The 17,918-nt window shown below is 36.8% G+C and overlaps 1 protein-coding gene across 13 annotated transcripts in view; it reads right to left on the bottom strand.

Annotated features, from left to right (window-relative positions):
• Positions 1-17,918, bottom strand: part of ABI2 (abl interactor 2) — a 53,677-nt gene that overhangs the window by 20,392 nt on the left and 15,367 nt on the right. For 6 of the 13 annotated variants that reach the window (XM_015868314.3, XM_015868316.3, XM_015868319.3 and 3 more), the window contains exons 2-3: positions 11,440-11,607; positions 3,731-3,907 (exon numbers count right to left, since the gene is read on the bottom strand). In XM_015868314.3, the coding sequence (XP_015723800.2) occupies positions 3,731-3,907; positions 11,440-11,607 (345 nt within the window). Of the gene's footprint in view, positions 1-90; positions 109-3,730; positions 3,908-11,439; positions 11,608-17,918 lie in introns of all 13 variants that reach the window. The other 7 variants (XM_015868311.3, XM_015868315.3, XM_015868317.3 and 4 more) reach the window with 2 other exon arrangements.

Here is a 17,918-nt window from a genome sequence, read left to right as displayed (position 1 = left end):
TAAACAATCAGTAACATTCACATAACCAACTCCCCGTGTGTAATAGTCTTGGAAGAATAAGAATGGGAATCCAGCCCTGGGATTTCTTACCTTAAATCTAAGCAACCACTTAATGCATAAATGGAGCAAATAAAAGAGGTAAGGAAAAAAAGCATTGAAAGGTTAGTTGGAACTTCAGGATATGAAGAGAAAGGAAAAAGAAAGAAAAAAGTTAAGCATTCAGCATTAACAAAATAATGTATCAGTAGATCATAGAAAGAGTGGCTAAAGCAGAATGTGTCATGAATAAAAGATTTTCAAGCTGAAACTTTCAATATACATTGATCACAAAGTCCTCTGATTAACACTTCAAAATTAAATCCCAATTGTCAGTACACTGTTTATTCAAGTTCTTACAGTACTAACTGTAAGTCACCATACCTCAGAATGGAAAATAGGACCTTGATGGATTAACTACAGATATCAATTTTATGGAGCTGTCAAAGAACGGACTTATCAATACCCTGAGCTCAACTGCTCAGTTACCTGCATTAGTATATTCACAACCAGCTGAAACAAAAGTCTCTAAATATTAAGCTAATACATGCCCTATCCTAAACAATGCTATTAGTTAACTCTTAATCTGGTCCAATGAGAAATCTCTTGAACAAAGACCAAGAGTAAATCATCATGCCCTGTACCTTTTCCTAAATTTAGCATTAAGGCATTAGTCAACAGCGAAACATTTCAAAGCTTAAGTGCTAGGTTTTTGGCATGAAGTCACAATATCTCACTGTCATAATACCAAATGTTGTCCTTCCCCATAACAAAAGTATCAGTGAAAGCAGTCCTCCCATTTGAATGTCTTTTGACCTGTGTTCAGTTCAGCAGATCTAAACACGCTGTACATCACATTTCTTAAATTTCTTATAACACCAAATGTAAAATATGGAAGAACTTCAACAGCTGGGACTACTCTCCTTCCTTCACTTAGCTCATAAGAATCTAACGTAGCAAAGAAAGCATAAGCTGATTTACTAGCAAGCAGCCTTCAAGTTCAAAGTTCCATGGTGATATTAACCAAAAAAGTCACTGCTTCACAGAAAAGCCAGGCATCCCAGTAGTGGCCAGAAAGATTGTCAGTCACACAAAAGGGTCCAGGAGGGGTGACCTTTTCCTCAGCAATACTGCTTGGTAATTACAGTACCTTAATACAATTACAAACCATTTCAAATGGATCAAACTTTTTTGTTTTCCATCCTCCCGACTAGAAAACCTCACAGAGGGAAAAGCAGAAGATTCTGTAACCCAGGAAACACTCAAAAAGAATAGAGCAAATTGTATTTTTGCAGCATTGTAGAGCTGGGGAATCAAGATGAGGAGGGACCACTTAAAATGGTATAGCAGCATTTAAATTCTCTCCCACCATACTGTGAAGTACCTTTTCTCAAAGAAGGTACCCACCAACGTTTTGAATTTCCAAAAGTGATATAGCTGGTTAATAAACTGGTTAAACTATTTAGTTCAACATGGCATGCTAGATTTCTTGGCCAAGGATGCTCCCCTCTTTCCCCTTAATTATTCTCAGCCAAGTTTGCCATCACTTTCAGGGACCACAATGAATGCATGCTACATTGCTTTTTCCTTTGTTTTGATAATAAGTAACTTTGAGCCCCAGTGCTAGAGAGAAAGCCCTACAGCAGAAAAGTAGACAGAGGACTAATAATAACTAGAACTTCAACACTAATCATTCAGTAACTTGTCAAGTACTCATTTTAAGGGAAAAAAATAATAATCAAGAAACAGCTATAAAAAAAAGTAAATTCAAAGTTCCTAACTCTCATCTTTTTTCTCTTTGTTGTCCAGCAGCAGATCTACTAAACTATTCTGCAGTTACTCAAGCAGAACAAAACCAACAGCCTGACAAACACAACTGGCCATCTTCTCCCTATCAGCAAGAGAGTGGTTCTTTCTTCAGCACTGAACACAGAATTGGATCAATTGGGACTGATTTGTGGATCTTAATATTAATGTTTGCTTAATGTTTCACAAAGCACACAATGCCTCTCTAAGGCTTTTCACATTTTTTTCTAGATAAACATAGTACATTGCAAACAGTACATTTGGATGCTCTTTCAAGCATACCACAAGAAGAACAAACTAATGCAAATACATATTTGACTCATCAGCCACTGCATCACCATGGGTATGATTCTGCTATATTGGGGAAAGTAGAATAATGATTATAAGAGTTTGAAGCCAGTGGGAAGTAACATTGTGTTGTAGAACAATTAATTGTTTTTTCATGAGTTCTAAAATAATTTCATTAATGTGATAATAAACATATTATCAAGAACAATATCCAGAAAGAGTTCTGTTGACTCACAGACATTCAAAATTTGAATTGGTAGTAGATTTTAAACTCAAGAATTATAATGACTTCCTAGATAAAATGGTCACTATTGCTGATATTGCAGGGGTTGGTTTGGTTTTCTTTCTTTCTTTGTTCATATTTTTTTTTCTAAACAGTTACTTGTCTGCTGAAAATCTGATTAAGGGCACAAACTGAAGCTAAATGTTTTGGTAAGAAATAGAGATAAATCCTTTCTGTTGACTAACAGGATGTAAAGAAAACTCAAGTAAAATTGCTCTGAACAAATACATAAAGGGGACTGTTAAGAATTTGAATTTTTAAAGTCCGGCTAAACAACTTGCTGTAACCTAAATCCAAGCTGACAGTTCAAACTAAATATCACAGACAACCCAATGCAGGTAGGTATCAAGCATAAAGAAATTCTGGTGTATTTGATTGGAAGAAGCACCTTACTGTACTGCTCACTTAGAGGGTTATAGATTCGTAAGTTTGTCATGTAAAAATGACACAGCTTTGTGTTATTTACCTTTCTTCTCCTAGAACTTTAACTCTGTCAGTATTCTCATTTCCGTATTTGCTTTCCTGGCAGCACAATTTAACAATGAGACAGTGACATGCCTGCTAAGACTCTGCTTGCATTCAGGAAATGCTTAGAAAAAACTCCATATACATCTAACCACACACTTGACACGACTGCTGTTGCATGCACTGCTCTAATACTTGCACAGAACAGCCACCAATTGTGTCTTATTCTGATCTTTACCCTGAAATTCACTTATCCCAGTCTTAAAAGACTAGGGTCAGTTGGCTTTGAGCCTGGCAGCACTATTCATATTCTGAAACCCTGTGTAGCAAAAAAGTAGTAGAGAGCTCACTTCAACAAAGCACATTACAAGACGTGAGTACAACAGGTTGACAGAAGTTAGAGAAGAGAGCAACTAATACTTCTTATGCAAATGCTTTCATCAGATGAGCTTCCAAGTAAACCCAGGGCAATTAAAGGTGGATCATGCTTTGTGTTGCTAATTCAGAGAGAAAGGTGAGAGATGATCATTAGCCTTTCATTACTCAGGTATATCCTGACAACCTACTCAAATGGTAAGAGCAGCATCACACAAGAACACTTTGAGAAGCATTGAAAAAGCTGAAATCTATAGTCCCAAATATCTTCAGAAACAGGATTCAGTGAGTTGAAAGGTTCAAGGAGAAAGGGAAGGGGAAAGAGTAACTGCAGCCTTGCAGCACTCCTCTTACACCTATAGACACACTGGCCAGGCAAGGAGAAACTGGTATATTACCATGAAAAACATCAAGTTATTTTGTAAAGATACATAGACAAAGTATTTGCAGTTTGGCTGTTTTAACAATATCACCTACCTTCACTCCATGTCCAATATCATCTAGAATTGTATAATCAATAGGTTTCCTGATGTAGCGAACTGGTCGCTCCAAGTTAGCTGGTGCAATGATTTTGTGAGTTCTTGAGGTGTTTTTGTTTGTAGTCAAGATACCAATTTCTCTTCTAGCAACTTTCTCTTTGTGAATGTCCACCGTCTACAAAAGACGCAGTGTATTTACTAACAGTGGTATGCATTTGAATACAGAGTCAGTAGACAGAAAAAAACACTAGCTAAATCAGTTCCAACGTTTTGATACTGTGCTAAACATATCACTACATGTACTTGCTTACATCACCTTTGTTTGATTTACTATTGAACTTGTCACCTCCAAGCCTACACTAACAGCCACAAGTTCTTTGGGTTTTCTAATACTCTCATTCTTAGCAATTGAGCAAAATATCTTTTTTTCCCATTGTTATTTCCTATGAATTTACTGACACTGATTTATACAATTCTATTAATTATCTTTCTTCATTCTACAACTGTTTCCTCAGCTGGTCTTTGAAATACCGTCCAGTGAGATGAAGCATAAGGATATCCTCCCAAACCTGAACTTATACAACCTGAAAAACAAACTGTAAGCTGCTTTTCTCATAGTAAGAGAGTTGCTAAGCTAGCACTGGTAGCAATACGACTGAATACAGCTTCTCTCATACATATCAGACAAGGTAATTCAGTCAATACAAACTCATCATCAAAAAGTAATGGTGAAATTTTAGGTCGTTAAGCCAAGTGCCTTCATTTAGAATGGGTAAGACTAGCACAGAAAAGCCATCCCTCCCAAAACAGAAACATCACACCATGAGTACCACAGGAGAATATCCACCTCAGAAACAAGGCCCTACTGAAAATTCATTCTTTGAAAACATGTACTTGAATTTAATTTATTTTAATAGGAGAAGGAAAAAGAGAACATTATCAAAAAAACAAAAAACAAAAACAAAAACAACAAAAAAAACCCCAACCCATTTCTTGCAGGGAGAAAAATGACCCTCTTAAGTCAAGGTGCACAGACTTACATGCAGCATTAGAAAAAAAGAAATAATAATCATCATCATTTGTTGACAAAATAACTTTGCCTGCAAAAAACTTCACAGAGATGTGAACATTTTAGCTACAGGTTAAAGTGAGAAAACACTCAAAATTACCATCATTAAGATTGTTAATCATTTGTAAAATTTTTTGATATCATGAATGGTACCAGAGAGAATTTCTGTAGCCAACACAAACACACTGTAGCAAATACAAAGGAACAGGTACAAAGGAGAAATTATTTTCATTACAAAATTTTCTGAATTTTGTTTTTCTGTGGGCAGGAACTGGAACAGCAGGGTTGGCTACAATGTTCTACACTTCTGCTTGAGCCAAGGATACCAGAAGCAGTAAAAAAGATCTTGTATATCTGTATTACCTTTGAAAATAATTCTAAAACATAAAACAAAGGAATGACAAAAAAAACTCACAAACACAAACAAAAGCAAGCAAACAAAACAAACACACAAAACTCCCACCAAAACAAACAAACAAACAACACTTCCTAAAAGCTGCTTCTTTAAACTCTTTCTAGAGAAGAATTTCCCCAAATGCTCAGGGCATAACGTGCAAGTTTAAATTACAATCTATCAAGATTGCCTATTATTTCCCAGCAACATTTTTTCAACATCTTGCACCTTAGCTAAACTGAAACAACTAATACAGCTCTGTCGTGTCCCTTTCTGTCACTTCTAGTATCACCTGCCTTGAGCAACAAAGCTTCTACCAAAGCTGCACACTATTTCTTCAAACAAAGCTACCAGATAAGATTGATTATTCAGTGTTGAAATGTGTTGGAAATCCTCTTTGGAAAGCTCAAATTCATTGGGTAACAATTTGAAATCTATTAGGGTAGTTAAACTACCTAGGATATGTCCTCCATCACCCTGAAAAACCCACCCAAATCTGGTCACATGTGAAACTTTGCAGAAACTCACAGTTTGTGCAAGCTTAATTTAAGAATTAAGCAGCTCCAAAATTAATTTTGCTGAAGTCCTTTCTGAAATTTCCTGGGATGACCAGATCTAGATACCACCCCCAGAGCAACAGTGTGAGACAGATTCTTCATGTCTCATACAGTACTTACAGTTGTTCAAGCACCAGAGCAAACAGAGCACATACACATGTTCCAATCCAACACACCAAAAAAGTACCATGTTGCATCAGAATAAACTCCAGTATTTCATCTTCCAACACATTTTAATCCCTACCCTGTACCAAACCTTCACTTTTACAGGTTAGCAGGAGTGGTTCACATCACCATAATACCCAAGAGGTAGTCTACAAAAAACTCGCCTCAGCTTCTGGGGACTTAGCACAAACTGTTTTGTCTGCTTTGTTTGTGTTGGTTTTTATAATCTAACTGCATGCATCAGTAACAACTTGGAAAACAGCTTCATGTTTAATATCACAGAATTCAGTTCTCTACTGCTGTCCCAGACTTTATCTGTGATCTAGACATAACACTAGAGAAGTGCAGAAACATTTTATATTGGTCTCATAGGCCTCTGATCCCATTTGCTGAAAGGTTAAACAAACCCAGCTGCCAGAGCAACTGCCTCTCAATTGCTATATGATGTTTCAAATGTACTGCTACATCACAGTCTGCGGCTCTCAATCAAACCGTTATTTCTACCTTAGACACTACGTCCTTGGAGCTTTGGCTTTCAGAGAAAGCAATTTAGCGCAGCACTGGTTAAGTTTTTCTTACTTTGTCTGCGTTTCAAGTGTATCACTTCTGCAAACTCAATCATTCACTTTTAGTATTCTGTTACACAATTATCTACAAACAGAGGTGAATGAAGATATTTAATGCAGGTGTTACTGTAGAGACAGCATCTTAGCACTGTGGAAACTTGTTTCCATGAATTATAAGAGAATTTATTAATAATTAAGTAGGAATTGTAAGTACATTTCCTTTTTCCTACATTACTTACAGTTTCCTTAAGGACTACCATGATAAGTGAGGCATGACTTCAGTAACAAACAACAAAAAGCATAAAATCTGATTAGAACATGAAGTTTGTCTAACAGGGGTTCTCTTGCATTACAGTTCAGAACACCTCCTTTATTTTTAGCAGCAATGGGATGACTAAGCTCATTAAAGCAGCATTCACTTCAAGGCGAACACGCCCCAAACTGTATTGTGTTGGAAGGTTTTCCAAAAATTTCATTTTTTTGATTAGTTGACTACTGGAGTTATAAGATCTTCAGACATTTGTGCAATAGCAGAAAAGAACATTAAACTAATTCATTAGTAGAAAAAGGAACAAACATTAACCTGCTACTAAAGAAAATCAAAATATTTATCTTCAGCACAGGTAATTACTGTCTCCAGTACTAGCATAAATCCCACAAGTGAGGCAAAGGAATGTCAAAAGAACATTTATTCACTGATACAGAAACTTCTACTAAGAAGCAACAATTTCAAATGACTCTCTTCAGAAAAATCTCCAAGAACGACAAATAAAGTGTATTTCATTGCCGGAGGTTATAGCTGGATTAGCAGAACACTAAACTCGTGAAGTCTGGCAAGAGCAGCAGACGGGATATACTCTGTTCTTGCATAACTTAAAATATTATTGGCTGATAAAAAAATTTCTAACTCCTGACTGTGTTCTGCATTTTTTCCCCAACACTCAAAAAAGTATTGGGCAAATGCATTTACATAATAAGAGCATTTACATAATAGAAAGTTCATTAGAGGTTAGACTCATCACTACCATCCTTTCAAATACCTTCCATAATATCTGTCAAAGGCAATCACTGGCTTAAGGAGAAAAACAAAATTAACATTAGTTAATTAACACAGTCACTGAGCTCAGAGTTCTGAAATATATTTTACCTGTGAATGAAACTTCCCAGAATATTAAGTTAGCACTTGGAAAGCCCAACCTGATGTCAACTTTCAGAAACAAATGTTTCCACAGCCTTCAATTCTTCCTCTACTCAAAACATTCTTATTTTCAGTTATCAATTTATTGTCAGCCTGTTTGGGCTTTAAAAATTCCCTTTAAAAGCATCGTATGAGAAAAGGTTGCTTAAGCACAATGATACTAAATTGTTTGGTGGAGTTTTGTTTTTTTTTTAATATAGCTTATTTATTATAAAACTATCTTATTTTAAACTAGCTTAAAAACTGGACTACCACTTTAAAATGAAAAGCTGACATCAGAAATGTGACATCTTTGTTGCTTCAACATAATTTAAACGTATTCTGTACAGTAAGAGGTCATAATGATACTAAGATGCTGAAGAGCTACCTACCCAATTAACTGGTAGTATCTATTGTGCAAAATTAGACCTGCGTTGCCATTTTCAGAAAAGTTTGGCTATTCTTAGAATTTGCCATTTTTAGAAAAGTCTGGCAATTTCTATAATTCACAAGAAAAAGACAACTGAAAACAGTTAGCAGCCTTCACCGACAGCTCAGTGGAAGGTCCAAGGGAACTTCCACACAGAGATCACCCAGCTCACGCACACTGCTGCAGTTCGACCGAGCATCATGTGCTGACTACTAAAGAGCTCAGTCTGTGTTCCATTCACTGCTCGTGAATATTTATACAGGCTATCTCCATTTAGGACTGAAATTATTCAAACATAAAACAATGCATGTTATCTATTACTGGACAAAGATCAAGAAAGCAACTAAGAACAGGTAGATTCATCAGCCTTCAGACCAAAACAAAGTAATCTAAATTTTAGACTAACAGGGTTTAACCACTTTCATTAAAATTATTTCCTTACTGAGGACCTATATGCAATTTGAACATCCACAAATGGTCATCAGTTTCAGTTCTTCGATTAATTTGACATTTAGAAGGAAATACAGAAAGTGACATAAATTTGCATAACATGTATGAATGGAGAACTAGAATACTTAATCTTCTGAAGTTATTATGACTCTGAGTTTGAGCTACATTTAAGCAAAACAAGCACTTTTGAAAAAGTTTTTTGTTTGTTTGCTTCTTGGTTTGTTGGTTGTTTTTTTTTTATTAAAAGCCAAACAGTTCTGGTCCTCTCTTTGGAGCACATGTGGGATTTTGAATGAGAATCAAAAGCAGGGCTACACAATTAGATATTAGAACTTGAACTAGTGTTTTCTAAATTGAAAATTCACTTTGTACTGACCAGAGTATTACTGCAGTAACACACTGCCAAATGTGAGCAGATGGTAGTTACTGCTCTGCGTTACTGACATCATTTCAAGTCAGAGAGAATGATAATTTGGCCAAGAGGTATTATTATACCATGAAGTGTTTAATGTCACTTGACAAACAACAACAAAAAAAGATGGAAGAAATCTTCCACAGGTTTGACTTGTTCCAGAAGTATAGTCAAAGTTACTGAACTGAAATTATGTATTACACAGCAACTGTGACTAAAATCAACTCTCTACAGAAAAGTAACTACTGACATTAAGAGAGAATATAACACAACATCAGTATCATCAGATGGGCCCATTTCTGAGGGCATTAACTACAATTCAGTCTCAAGTTTCTAGGACCAGCACACTTCATATAAGTGTCTGTTCTTCCGATATCACTTCTTCCATGAAGACCTGGGGAGCATCCTATATATGGATGATACAGCAAACAAACAAAAAGGGAAACAAGAACATCCTTCTGTTTTCAATTCTACAAAGAAATATTTTTAAAAAAGAAAAAAGAGAAAAACAGAAAATTTTAATTTTTCTTGGCTGTACAAATGCAGCCTGTGAGGCTCAGCTGTTAAAAATTACTAGTACCAGGTATCAGGTACTGATAACTTAGCATTCCATTTTTAGAAACCATCCATTTGTACAAGAGACAAAAACAATGCAATTTAACATCTCAACCTGCATAAAATTCAGGAAAAAGTTAAAAATGCCAAGAACTTCTCCCCAGAATTGCTTTACAGAAACTGTGTGACAAATGTACTTCACGTATCTATAAAACAGAAAATCCAGTGAGGCCTGAGGTTCAAGTAGTTTATTCTGTATTCCATGCTGGGCTCTCAAACAACCAAAATACCTGTCAGCTGACACTAGCCTCTTAAGAACCGAATAAATACACACAGGCACAGCTACCACACACACACACATACACACACACACAGAAGAATATACACACATCCAAATCACAGAATGGCTTGGGTTGGAATGGATCCCAAGGATCACCAAATTTTCAACCCACTGCCAGAGGCAGGGCCATCAACCTCCAGATCTGCTACTAGACCAGGCTGCCCAGGGCCCCATCCAACCTGGTCTTGAATACCTCCAGGGATGGAGCATCCACAGCCTCTCCGGGCAGCCTATGCCAGCACCTCACCACTCTCTCTATAAAGAACTTCTTTCTGACATTCAAAAAGAAATACACAGCACAGACAGACACAGCATATACATAGCCCACATACACACAAGCATGCAGAATAACTTGTGACATTTTCTGGAGTAAAGAAAGACAACAAAAAAACAAAAACCACCACTGGAAGGGAAAACGCAGGCTGCCCCTTTCTTTGCCTCTGCTTGGAATTCATCTGACCTCTCAGTAAATCAATTCAGCTCACTAAGACAGCACAAAAATTTACTGGTCTAGCTCTCCATCAGTTTAGCAACCCTTTCAGCACAAGCAAGTTAACAGATCTCAATCCACCTTATGGACAGTTTCAACTTTTGGAGAACTATAAGAGTGATTATTCACAAGAGAGAAGATGAATCTCAGGTGGAGGAAAAGTAACCATAAAGGAACATGGCAGCCAGCTGCAATATTTTCTTAATTATGAATAGATTGCATCCATCCACTCTCATTGACCTACTGATAAAAACACACTTTACTCATCTGTTGAGTATTTTTCTACAGTTCATTAAGGAAACCAAGTAACTCTACAGTGGTAGAACAGAAAGTTTTGTATTGTTTTTCTAGCTTTCTCTTTTTAAACCACGATGGGCATGTAAACTTCCAACAAACCTATAACTGCTCAGCTTATTCTTGTCATCAAAACTACCTCATCAGTTTGGTGGCCATACATGGCTTCTTAATAACAGTAAGCCATTTTATTGCTGCTCAGTAAAACTGCAATGACAGGTGTTTTGAAGCCACACACAAATCCGGGACATTAACTTTGCCGCCTGTTTACTTCATTACAAATTATGAAAAGCCACATGTACTTTTGCCATCAGATGCCACTAGTGTGTCAGCAACAGGTAAAGGGAAAAGATGATAAGTATTGTTTTCCCTTCTTTTTTTTTTCTTTTTTTTTTCTTTTTCTTTTTTTTAAAAAAAAGAACCTATAGCTATTCAATATCGCACACAGGAAGTCATAACTAAGAATTGGAAAGGTTAATCCGTCCCTAAACATAATTTTCTGAATTTTCTATTAGCTGTTTACCTGTGCTTTTCATTAATACACAGAACAAACCCATCTCCAAACAATAAACTGGCCTCAGCTACATTTAATCTCCTATTCTACGTAAAATATTCACAGTACCACAAACATAAAAATCACAGACACCCACTCCCAGAGTTAGTATTAAGAGAAGAACATCCCACCACTTTAAATCTATCCATTTTTCTTACTCACAAAGTGTCAGGTAAGTTGCATACGGAGAGTTTTACTTGCTGTACAATTTTAAGAACAGAGAACAACAACGAAAACAAAATCTGAAAGTCTCACTTGTGAAATATGGTTGATAGAAGATTCCATGCGTCGAAGTTGGGATGCCTGGATATCCAGCATTTGGAGAACATTGTTGGCCAAAGTGTTGATCAGATAGGCTACGCTTGCTAATGACTGGGTTGTGTAGGCTTTGGTTTCTTCTAGGGCTCGCTGCTTATCTGCTGACTGAAAGCAGAAATAAAAGGTTTATTCAGTAAGTCTCTCACACAAACACTCATGGAATTAACTCATTTTGCCTCTCTTTAAAGGACACTGAATTACAGAATTCAAACTAACCGTACACAAGAGTTTTTCCTCCTGTATGTTTTTTTCCACTAAACAAAAGACATTAACTTTGTATTTTAACAGTTTCAGTATTTTATAAAAGAAATTAGGAGAGTATACAACATGCTGATCTTTTCTAGAAACATTCTAATATTTTAAAGCACAACTTCTTATATCACACTTTCATAAACAATTTTTAAAGTACTTCAAAATACTTAATGCTCCTTGTAGTTGTGATTTGGTTTGTTTATCCAATGAGACAAGACAATGTTGCTACTACAGAATTCAGGCTCCCTTTTAAACTTCGTACATATTCCTCATCTCTCTCAATTATACTGACCCCTCTATTGCCACAGATGACCATTAAGAATGGAAGCACTCAGTCACTGTGAATTAATTACTACTATTCTATCTGTCTCTGCTTTGTGTTCTTGTTTTCCTGAATGTTTTGATCATTTTCACTTCATATTTTCTTCTGCAAAGAATCAGTACAACCCATGATTCCAATAGAAGAGCACTTTAAAAATGTAGGCTGTCAAACCAGAGGATATCTGTATATAAGAACACATTTCATTTCAAAATACCATTAGAACTCATGAGCTAAAAGCCTAGTCCTCAAAGCGTTTCTCCTAGAATTAATTAACATCAGTAGAATCTAACTCAGCATAAAGAATACAGCTTAATCCAATGGTAAAACACACAAATAAGAGGCTAATAAAATTCAGTTCCTGGTTTGCTACAGTTAGAGATACAGTGAATTTCACTTCAGTCATCTTTAGCCTCCTTACAGGCCAATGATGCTGGTGACTTTGTAGCAGTAGCAGGTGACAAGTTCTCCCTACACCCACCTACCATTGTAATACTCTTCCACATTTTCCTTTCCTTTATATGTTCTTCATACAGAATGAGTACCAAGATGCAAGAAACATGCTTTTATTAAAGAGTGAAATTTAAATAATTATGTATGCTTCAGCACAAGCTGAATCTACGAGCCATTTGACAGCACATAATTTAGGGTGGCACAGAAAGCAAGCATACCTTTATTATAGCAAAGTCATTCTTGTAGCACAAAGTATTTCATCAGACCTTGTACTAAGATCCTCAAAAGCAAGAATTCAATAAAAAAACAAACAAACTAAAACCAGCACCATAACACATACATGAACATAGGACTTCAATCAAATGCCCAAAGATACTCAACACACTTTGCAAACTCCCCTGTGTCCATCCAGTCACAGCAATGGTCAGTCTGCTAACACTCCTTTTCTTTGCTGGACCCACTAGTACCACTTTCCATTCTGCTTCCAACATGAGGACAGCAGCAGTGGAGCTCCTATGGACTACAGAAGGGGAGGGACAACTTCTCAGGGCACAATATGATGATGGTCTCCAAGCAAGGATGATTCTAATGGCTCACATCCAGCCACGAAGCCCTTAGAAAAGTACAGTCTCCAAACCGCATTTAAGAATTGCTCACTTTCAGCTATCTGAGCAACACATATTTTATGTAAAAGAGTTTAGGGACTCCCAAACAGAGGAATACTGTACTCTCTGCATCAGCTCGCATACTGCTGGCATCTAAACTTGCTCCCTTCCCACTCATTTGCTCGGCCTGCAAATATCACAACAGCAAGCACACACACCACAGGACATTTTCACAGCTATTCAAACAACTTCTGGATGGCAATAATAAAAATGACCAGAAGCTTGTCAGTTTTGCTCTGCAGCTGCTACCAAAGCCTATTTATAGAAGCAGAAACTGCTGATTTACATTAGTACTCTACATCCAGAATAGCTGAGTAGAAGCCAGCAAGCACAATTTGCTTCATTAATAGTCAAAGTGTTTGAGAACAAAAGGAAAGCAATCTATCATTTTAGAAATTATGAGCCTCTGCTACGGTTTTACTGCTTCAAGAGGTACAAATATAAACCCAAGTTCCAAGCTATCCACTGACGTACACCTAATACCCAAATTCAAGTCACTTCCATTTACACTCTTTCAAATAGGAACTGGTTTCTTAGAAGAAAATCTACAAATACATTTCGATCCATTATATAGACAAAATTCCTCTGACTGAGAGGCCAAGTTTGGGTGTTTGGCTGATAACCTGAACAAATATGATTTGCTCTGCATGCCATTATACAGAGCCCCCATTTCACCAACACAAAGTCTGAACTTTCCTCAAACTTCCAGCTTCACCTCTCAAACAATGCTAATAAGATATCCGAGTATCACAGCTGGACCATCAGGAGATACAACCTTCAGGAGATACAACCTTCAGGAGATACCACCTCTGGATCACTGATGTTTTCTGTGCCATCACCAATCTGCGTGCAGCTGCTCAGCATCCATCCTGGTAGCGTTCTTCCCCTTCACAAAGCCCACACCAGGTGATCCCCACAGAGCCACAGCACAGCATACCTCCCTTCAAGTCTCAGCCCTGAGAGCTTCACTTTCCCTCAGCACAGAGCTCTCCAAGAAGGATATGCTGGCTGCTGCCAACAGCAACTGGCCCCCACTGCAGCAGGAGCAGGACCCAGCACCAAGGCCACAGCCATAACACTGCCCAGCAACCCCTGAAAAATATTTCCAGTTTGTAGGCAGCACCCACTACTATTATACTGTTTGGCTTCCTTCAAAAACAAAACAAAATTACAAGCTTGAGATATTACATGAGATGGATTGCCTTAGAGCTACAACCTAGACTACAAATTCAGTCAGCAAAGGTGCAACAGTACGTGCTTGGAAAAGTTATTAATAGTTACCACTTCAATATGCAAGTCCAAACTAAGCCTAACACAATTCAGGAATGACAATACAAATCTTCACCTAAAAATACTTCTGCCTTTTTTTTTCTTTCTTTTTTTTTAAATACCAGAGTGTACAAGTCAAACTGGTATCAGTAGAAAGGATGTGAAATTCAACCAGCAGCAAGTGCAAAGCTGACCATTTTCCACTGCAGGATGCAGTGCCAATGCGGCACTTTTTTGAGCCACTCTGAAATTTCCATTTACAGAGTATAGTCAAATTAGTAGATTTGAACATGAAATGGCCTGGACTGTTGACTATACGAGACAACCTTTTCCCTCAGGAATTAAACCCCTCCATGGCCTTTTCTTTGCCTATAGAAATACAAATATTAGTGCTATTGAAGCAATATGATAACAATTGCATAGAAGAAAAGAATAATATTGAACAGAAAGTGTGAGGGAGGTGAAAGAAAAAAAAATATATGCCAAATGGTATTAAAAAAAAAAAAGAAAAAGTCAATATAATTAAGCTACATGAAAGCAAAAGGAAAGTCTAAATGCACACAGACCTCAAAAAAGGAAAACTAGAATACAACTGAGAATTTACTGCATCCTCCTAGCACAAAGTGGGATCAGCCAGAGCAGTGATGAAAGCCACAAGGCCACTGCAAGAACCTGAACGTTCTGTGCATAACAGCAGCTTCTATTGCAGAAAGAAATACTAGAAGGAACTAACAACGGAAGCAACATGAGCACTATAATAAGATTTACTCATTATCAGCATAACTAGATAAAACAAGAAATGCTACCGAGAGAAAATGTAGAAAGACAGCAACATATTAAAAAAGAAAATTACAGTTCCTATGGGTTGGAAAGAGCTAATTGAGACCTGAAAGCGGTGTATTACAAGAAGTACTAAAATACACAGGTAGCTTAACTGGCCATTGCAGCTCTCTTTTCTCCTCTGATTCTGAACATTTGTTATATTGTTATCCAACAACAAGCCATCATCAGCTTGGGAGTCCAAAATTTTCAGCTGGGCTAACAAGACTTGCACAACAAATTCTGTTATTAGAGCCCAAAAGTTTAGACCTGTGAGTTAATAAACTGTGTTCAATTCTTAGAACGCAAGTTGTTGCCCTTAATATCAATGTGACAAATTTTTTCATCTTTTTCTTCTGAACGTAATAGTTTTCATTTTTAAATTAAGGATGGGGAGATTCTCTCTCCATTTTATTTCTTCCCTGAGCTTGCCATCACCTTCAACCAGCCTAAATGTAGGAAAAATACAAAAGAGTTCTGACAGCATTTCATTCTGGAAAAATAAATAAATAAATAAATAAAATCTTCATATTTAAACCAGCTCTTCAGGGTATAACGCTTCACACAGTAATATTTCAGTGTCAAAAAGGAAGCTGAGGTTCTGTATTGCAATATGGAACTAACTACACTGCAGTGCACCCACAGTCTAATAATCACTTCTCCAATATACACAGCGTCTCTTGATATCATTCAAAACAAGACTGGCTAGTGAAAGAAAATTCAATACTTCATACACAGGATAAAAACGTTACCAGTGACATGTTAAGAATGAGAAGACGTTCCATTTAATCAGTGACAGCTGTGGTTTCCATTGGCTAAAACCCAAAAGGGGCACTTGTCTATGACCAGCACGCAAAACCCCCTCAGGTTTCTCTCCAGGTTGCCTCAGCTTCAAGAAGCCCCAAGAACAAAAGCTGCAGGACACAGAGTTCATTCAACAAGTCTTTGTTATTCAGAACAAAATGTGCCCTACACATAATTAAATATTTTACACGCATTTATTCCACTGCCCAGATGGTATTTGCTTAGTCGATCTAAGTGCTTTCCAAGGACCTTTGGTAAGTGAGAAAAAAAAAATGTTGGAGGAGAAAACTGAGCATCATTAACCAAATAATAACACCAGAATCATGCCAAAAAGTTACGCAACCACCAGTGAAAAATACAATAGCTTTGTTTTAAACAAACTACCTCAATAAACACATACTTGATAAAGAATATCCCTTACCCCTTCATTACTAGATCTCCCTGTTTCCTATATGAAATGCACGTATCTTGAAATTTGTAAGAAGTTGGTCTGTAAGGTGAAACGGGGGTGAAAAAGCAGAAGAGACAGAATAGATAGAAAGAAATAAGATTTTCCAAAAAATCATGAAAAAAAATTATTAATGTAGAACAAATAGAAAATTTCAATAGCTCCCTTTCATAAGTGCTGGAGGAACTTTACATTCTGTTAGTGCATTGAACACAGAAGGAAATACAGTCCACCTATTTTTCAGTATACCCAGAATGTCAAAGTTGAGGGAACTTCTTTCTGTCAATTATAAACCTATAATCTCTGAATTATTCCACCTCTACACATACACATTTTTCTCTACATATTTACTCAAATTAAATATTGCTGCTTCCGTTACTTTAGCAAAGAAAAGAGTACTCATTGACATGTTTATTATAAAACAAGGTGGTAGTCACCTTGCTCATTTACATGTACTGTACACCCCATGAATCAAGCAAACAGGAAGCGCTTCCTAATGCATACACTTCCACTGCACTGTGAATTTGAAATATTCTATGTCTAATCAAACATATTACCTTTAATCTGAGATCACACAGTAATCTAGAGTACATCAAGTATATTAAAAGGCTGTATAAGGTACTTAGGCATTCAGGCTAAACTTAGTCATTACTGAAGGTACCACTTTTATAATTAAGAATATAATAAAATTCATCGTTAGATTTTACCATTCAAACAACATTCAGAAAGGAAGCAATAAATGCAATGTTTGAAAAAGAAAAGACATTTCCAAAGTCATTCCACTGACATGATTATAAATACACACAAGGTTATTTCCATTTTTATAGTTAAATGGTGATAATTTAGTTTAGCACATCTGAGCACCAATAAAAAGTGTGCTGAGAAATTTACTATTTATGCATTCAGAAAGTCTCTGACACGGAGCTGCTCTGTTGTTCAGATTACTGAAACGTTTAATAACACACTAAATGTTATTAGAGTTTCTTGATAAAAAACGTGACTTCCTAACTTTTAAGCTAGTTGAAACTCAGAATCAGAAAGCTGTTGTAGTCAGTATCAGGTCATTCTCATTATGATAAAACCGTCTGGTTCTACTGCAGTTGAATCATTTGACATTTTTATTTCTGTGCTAAGCCCCAAAACTAGATTTGACTAGTAGCTAGGAAGAAATGATACACCAATCCTAACTAGCCCCTGAAATGAGAAAACAGATCTTAAAATATGTACTGCATTCAAGGCTGGACAAAACTAAGCCACCAGTTCGAAATTTCTGACAAGACTATCAGTCTGCTGCATCCAGAAGAAAGAGGTAATGAATGACAGCTGCAAACAAGCACAGCTTCCCTGACATCTAATCACTTACACCACTGTTTCTATGCTGCCGGCA

The sequence above is a fragment of the Coturnix japonica genome, chromosome 7, assembly GCF_054131305.1.
Source record: "Coturnix japonica strain WE chromosome 7, WE-NBRP24, whole genome shotgun sequence".
Lineage (NCBI taxonomy): Eukaryota > Metazoa > Chordata > Aves > Galliformes > Phasianidae > Coturnix > Coturnix japonica.
This window is presented reverse-complemented; position numbering and strand designations above follow the sequence as displayed.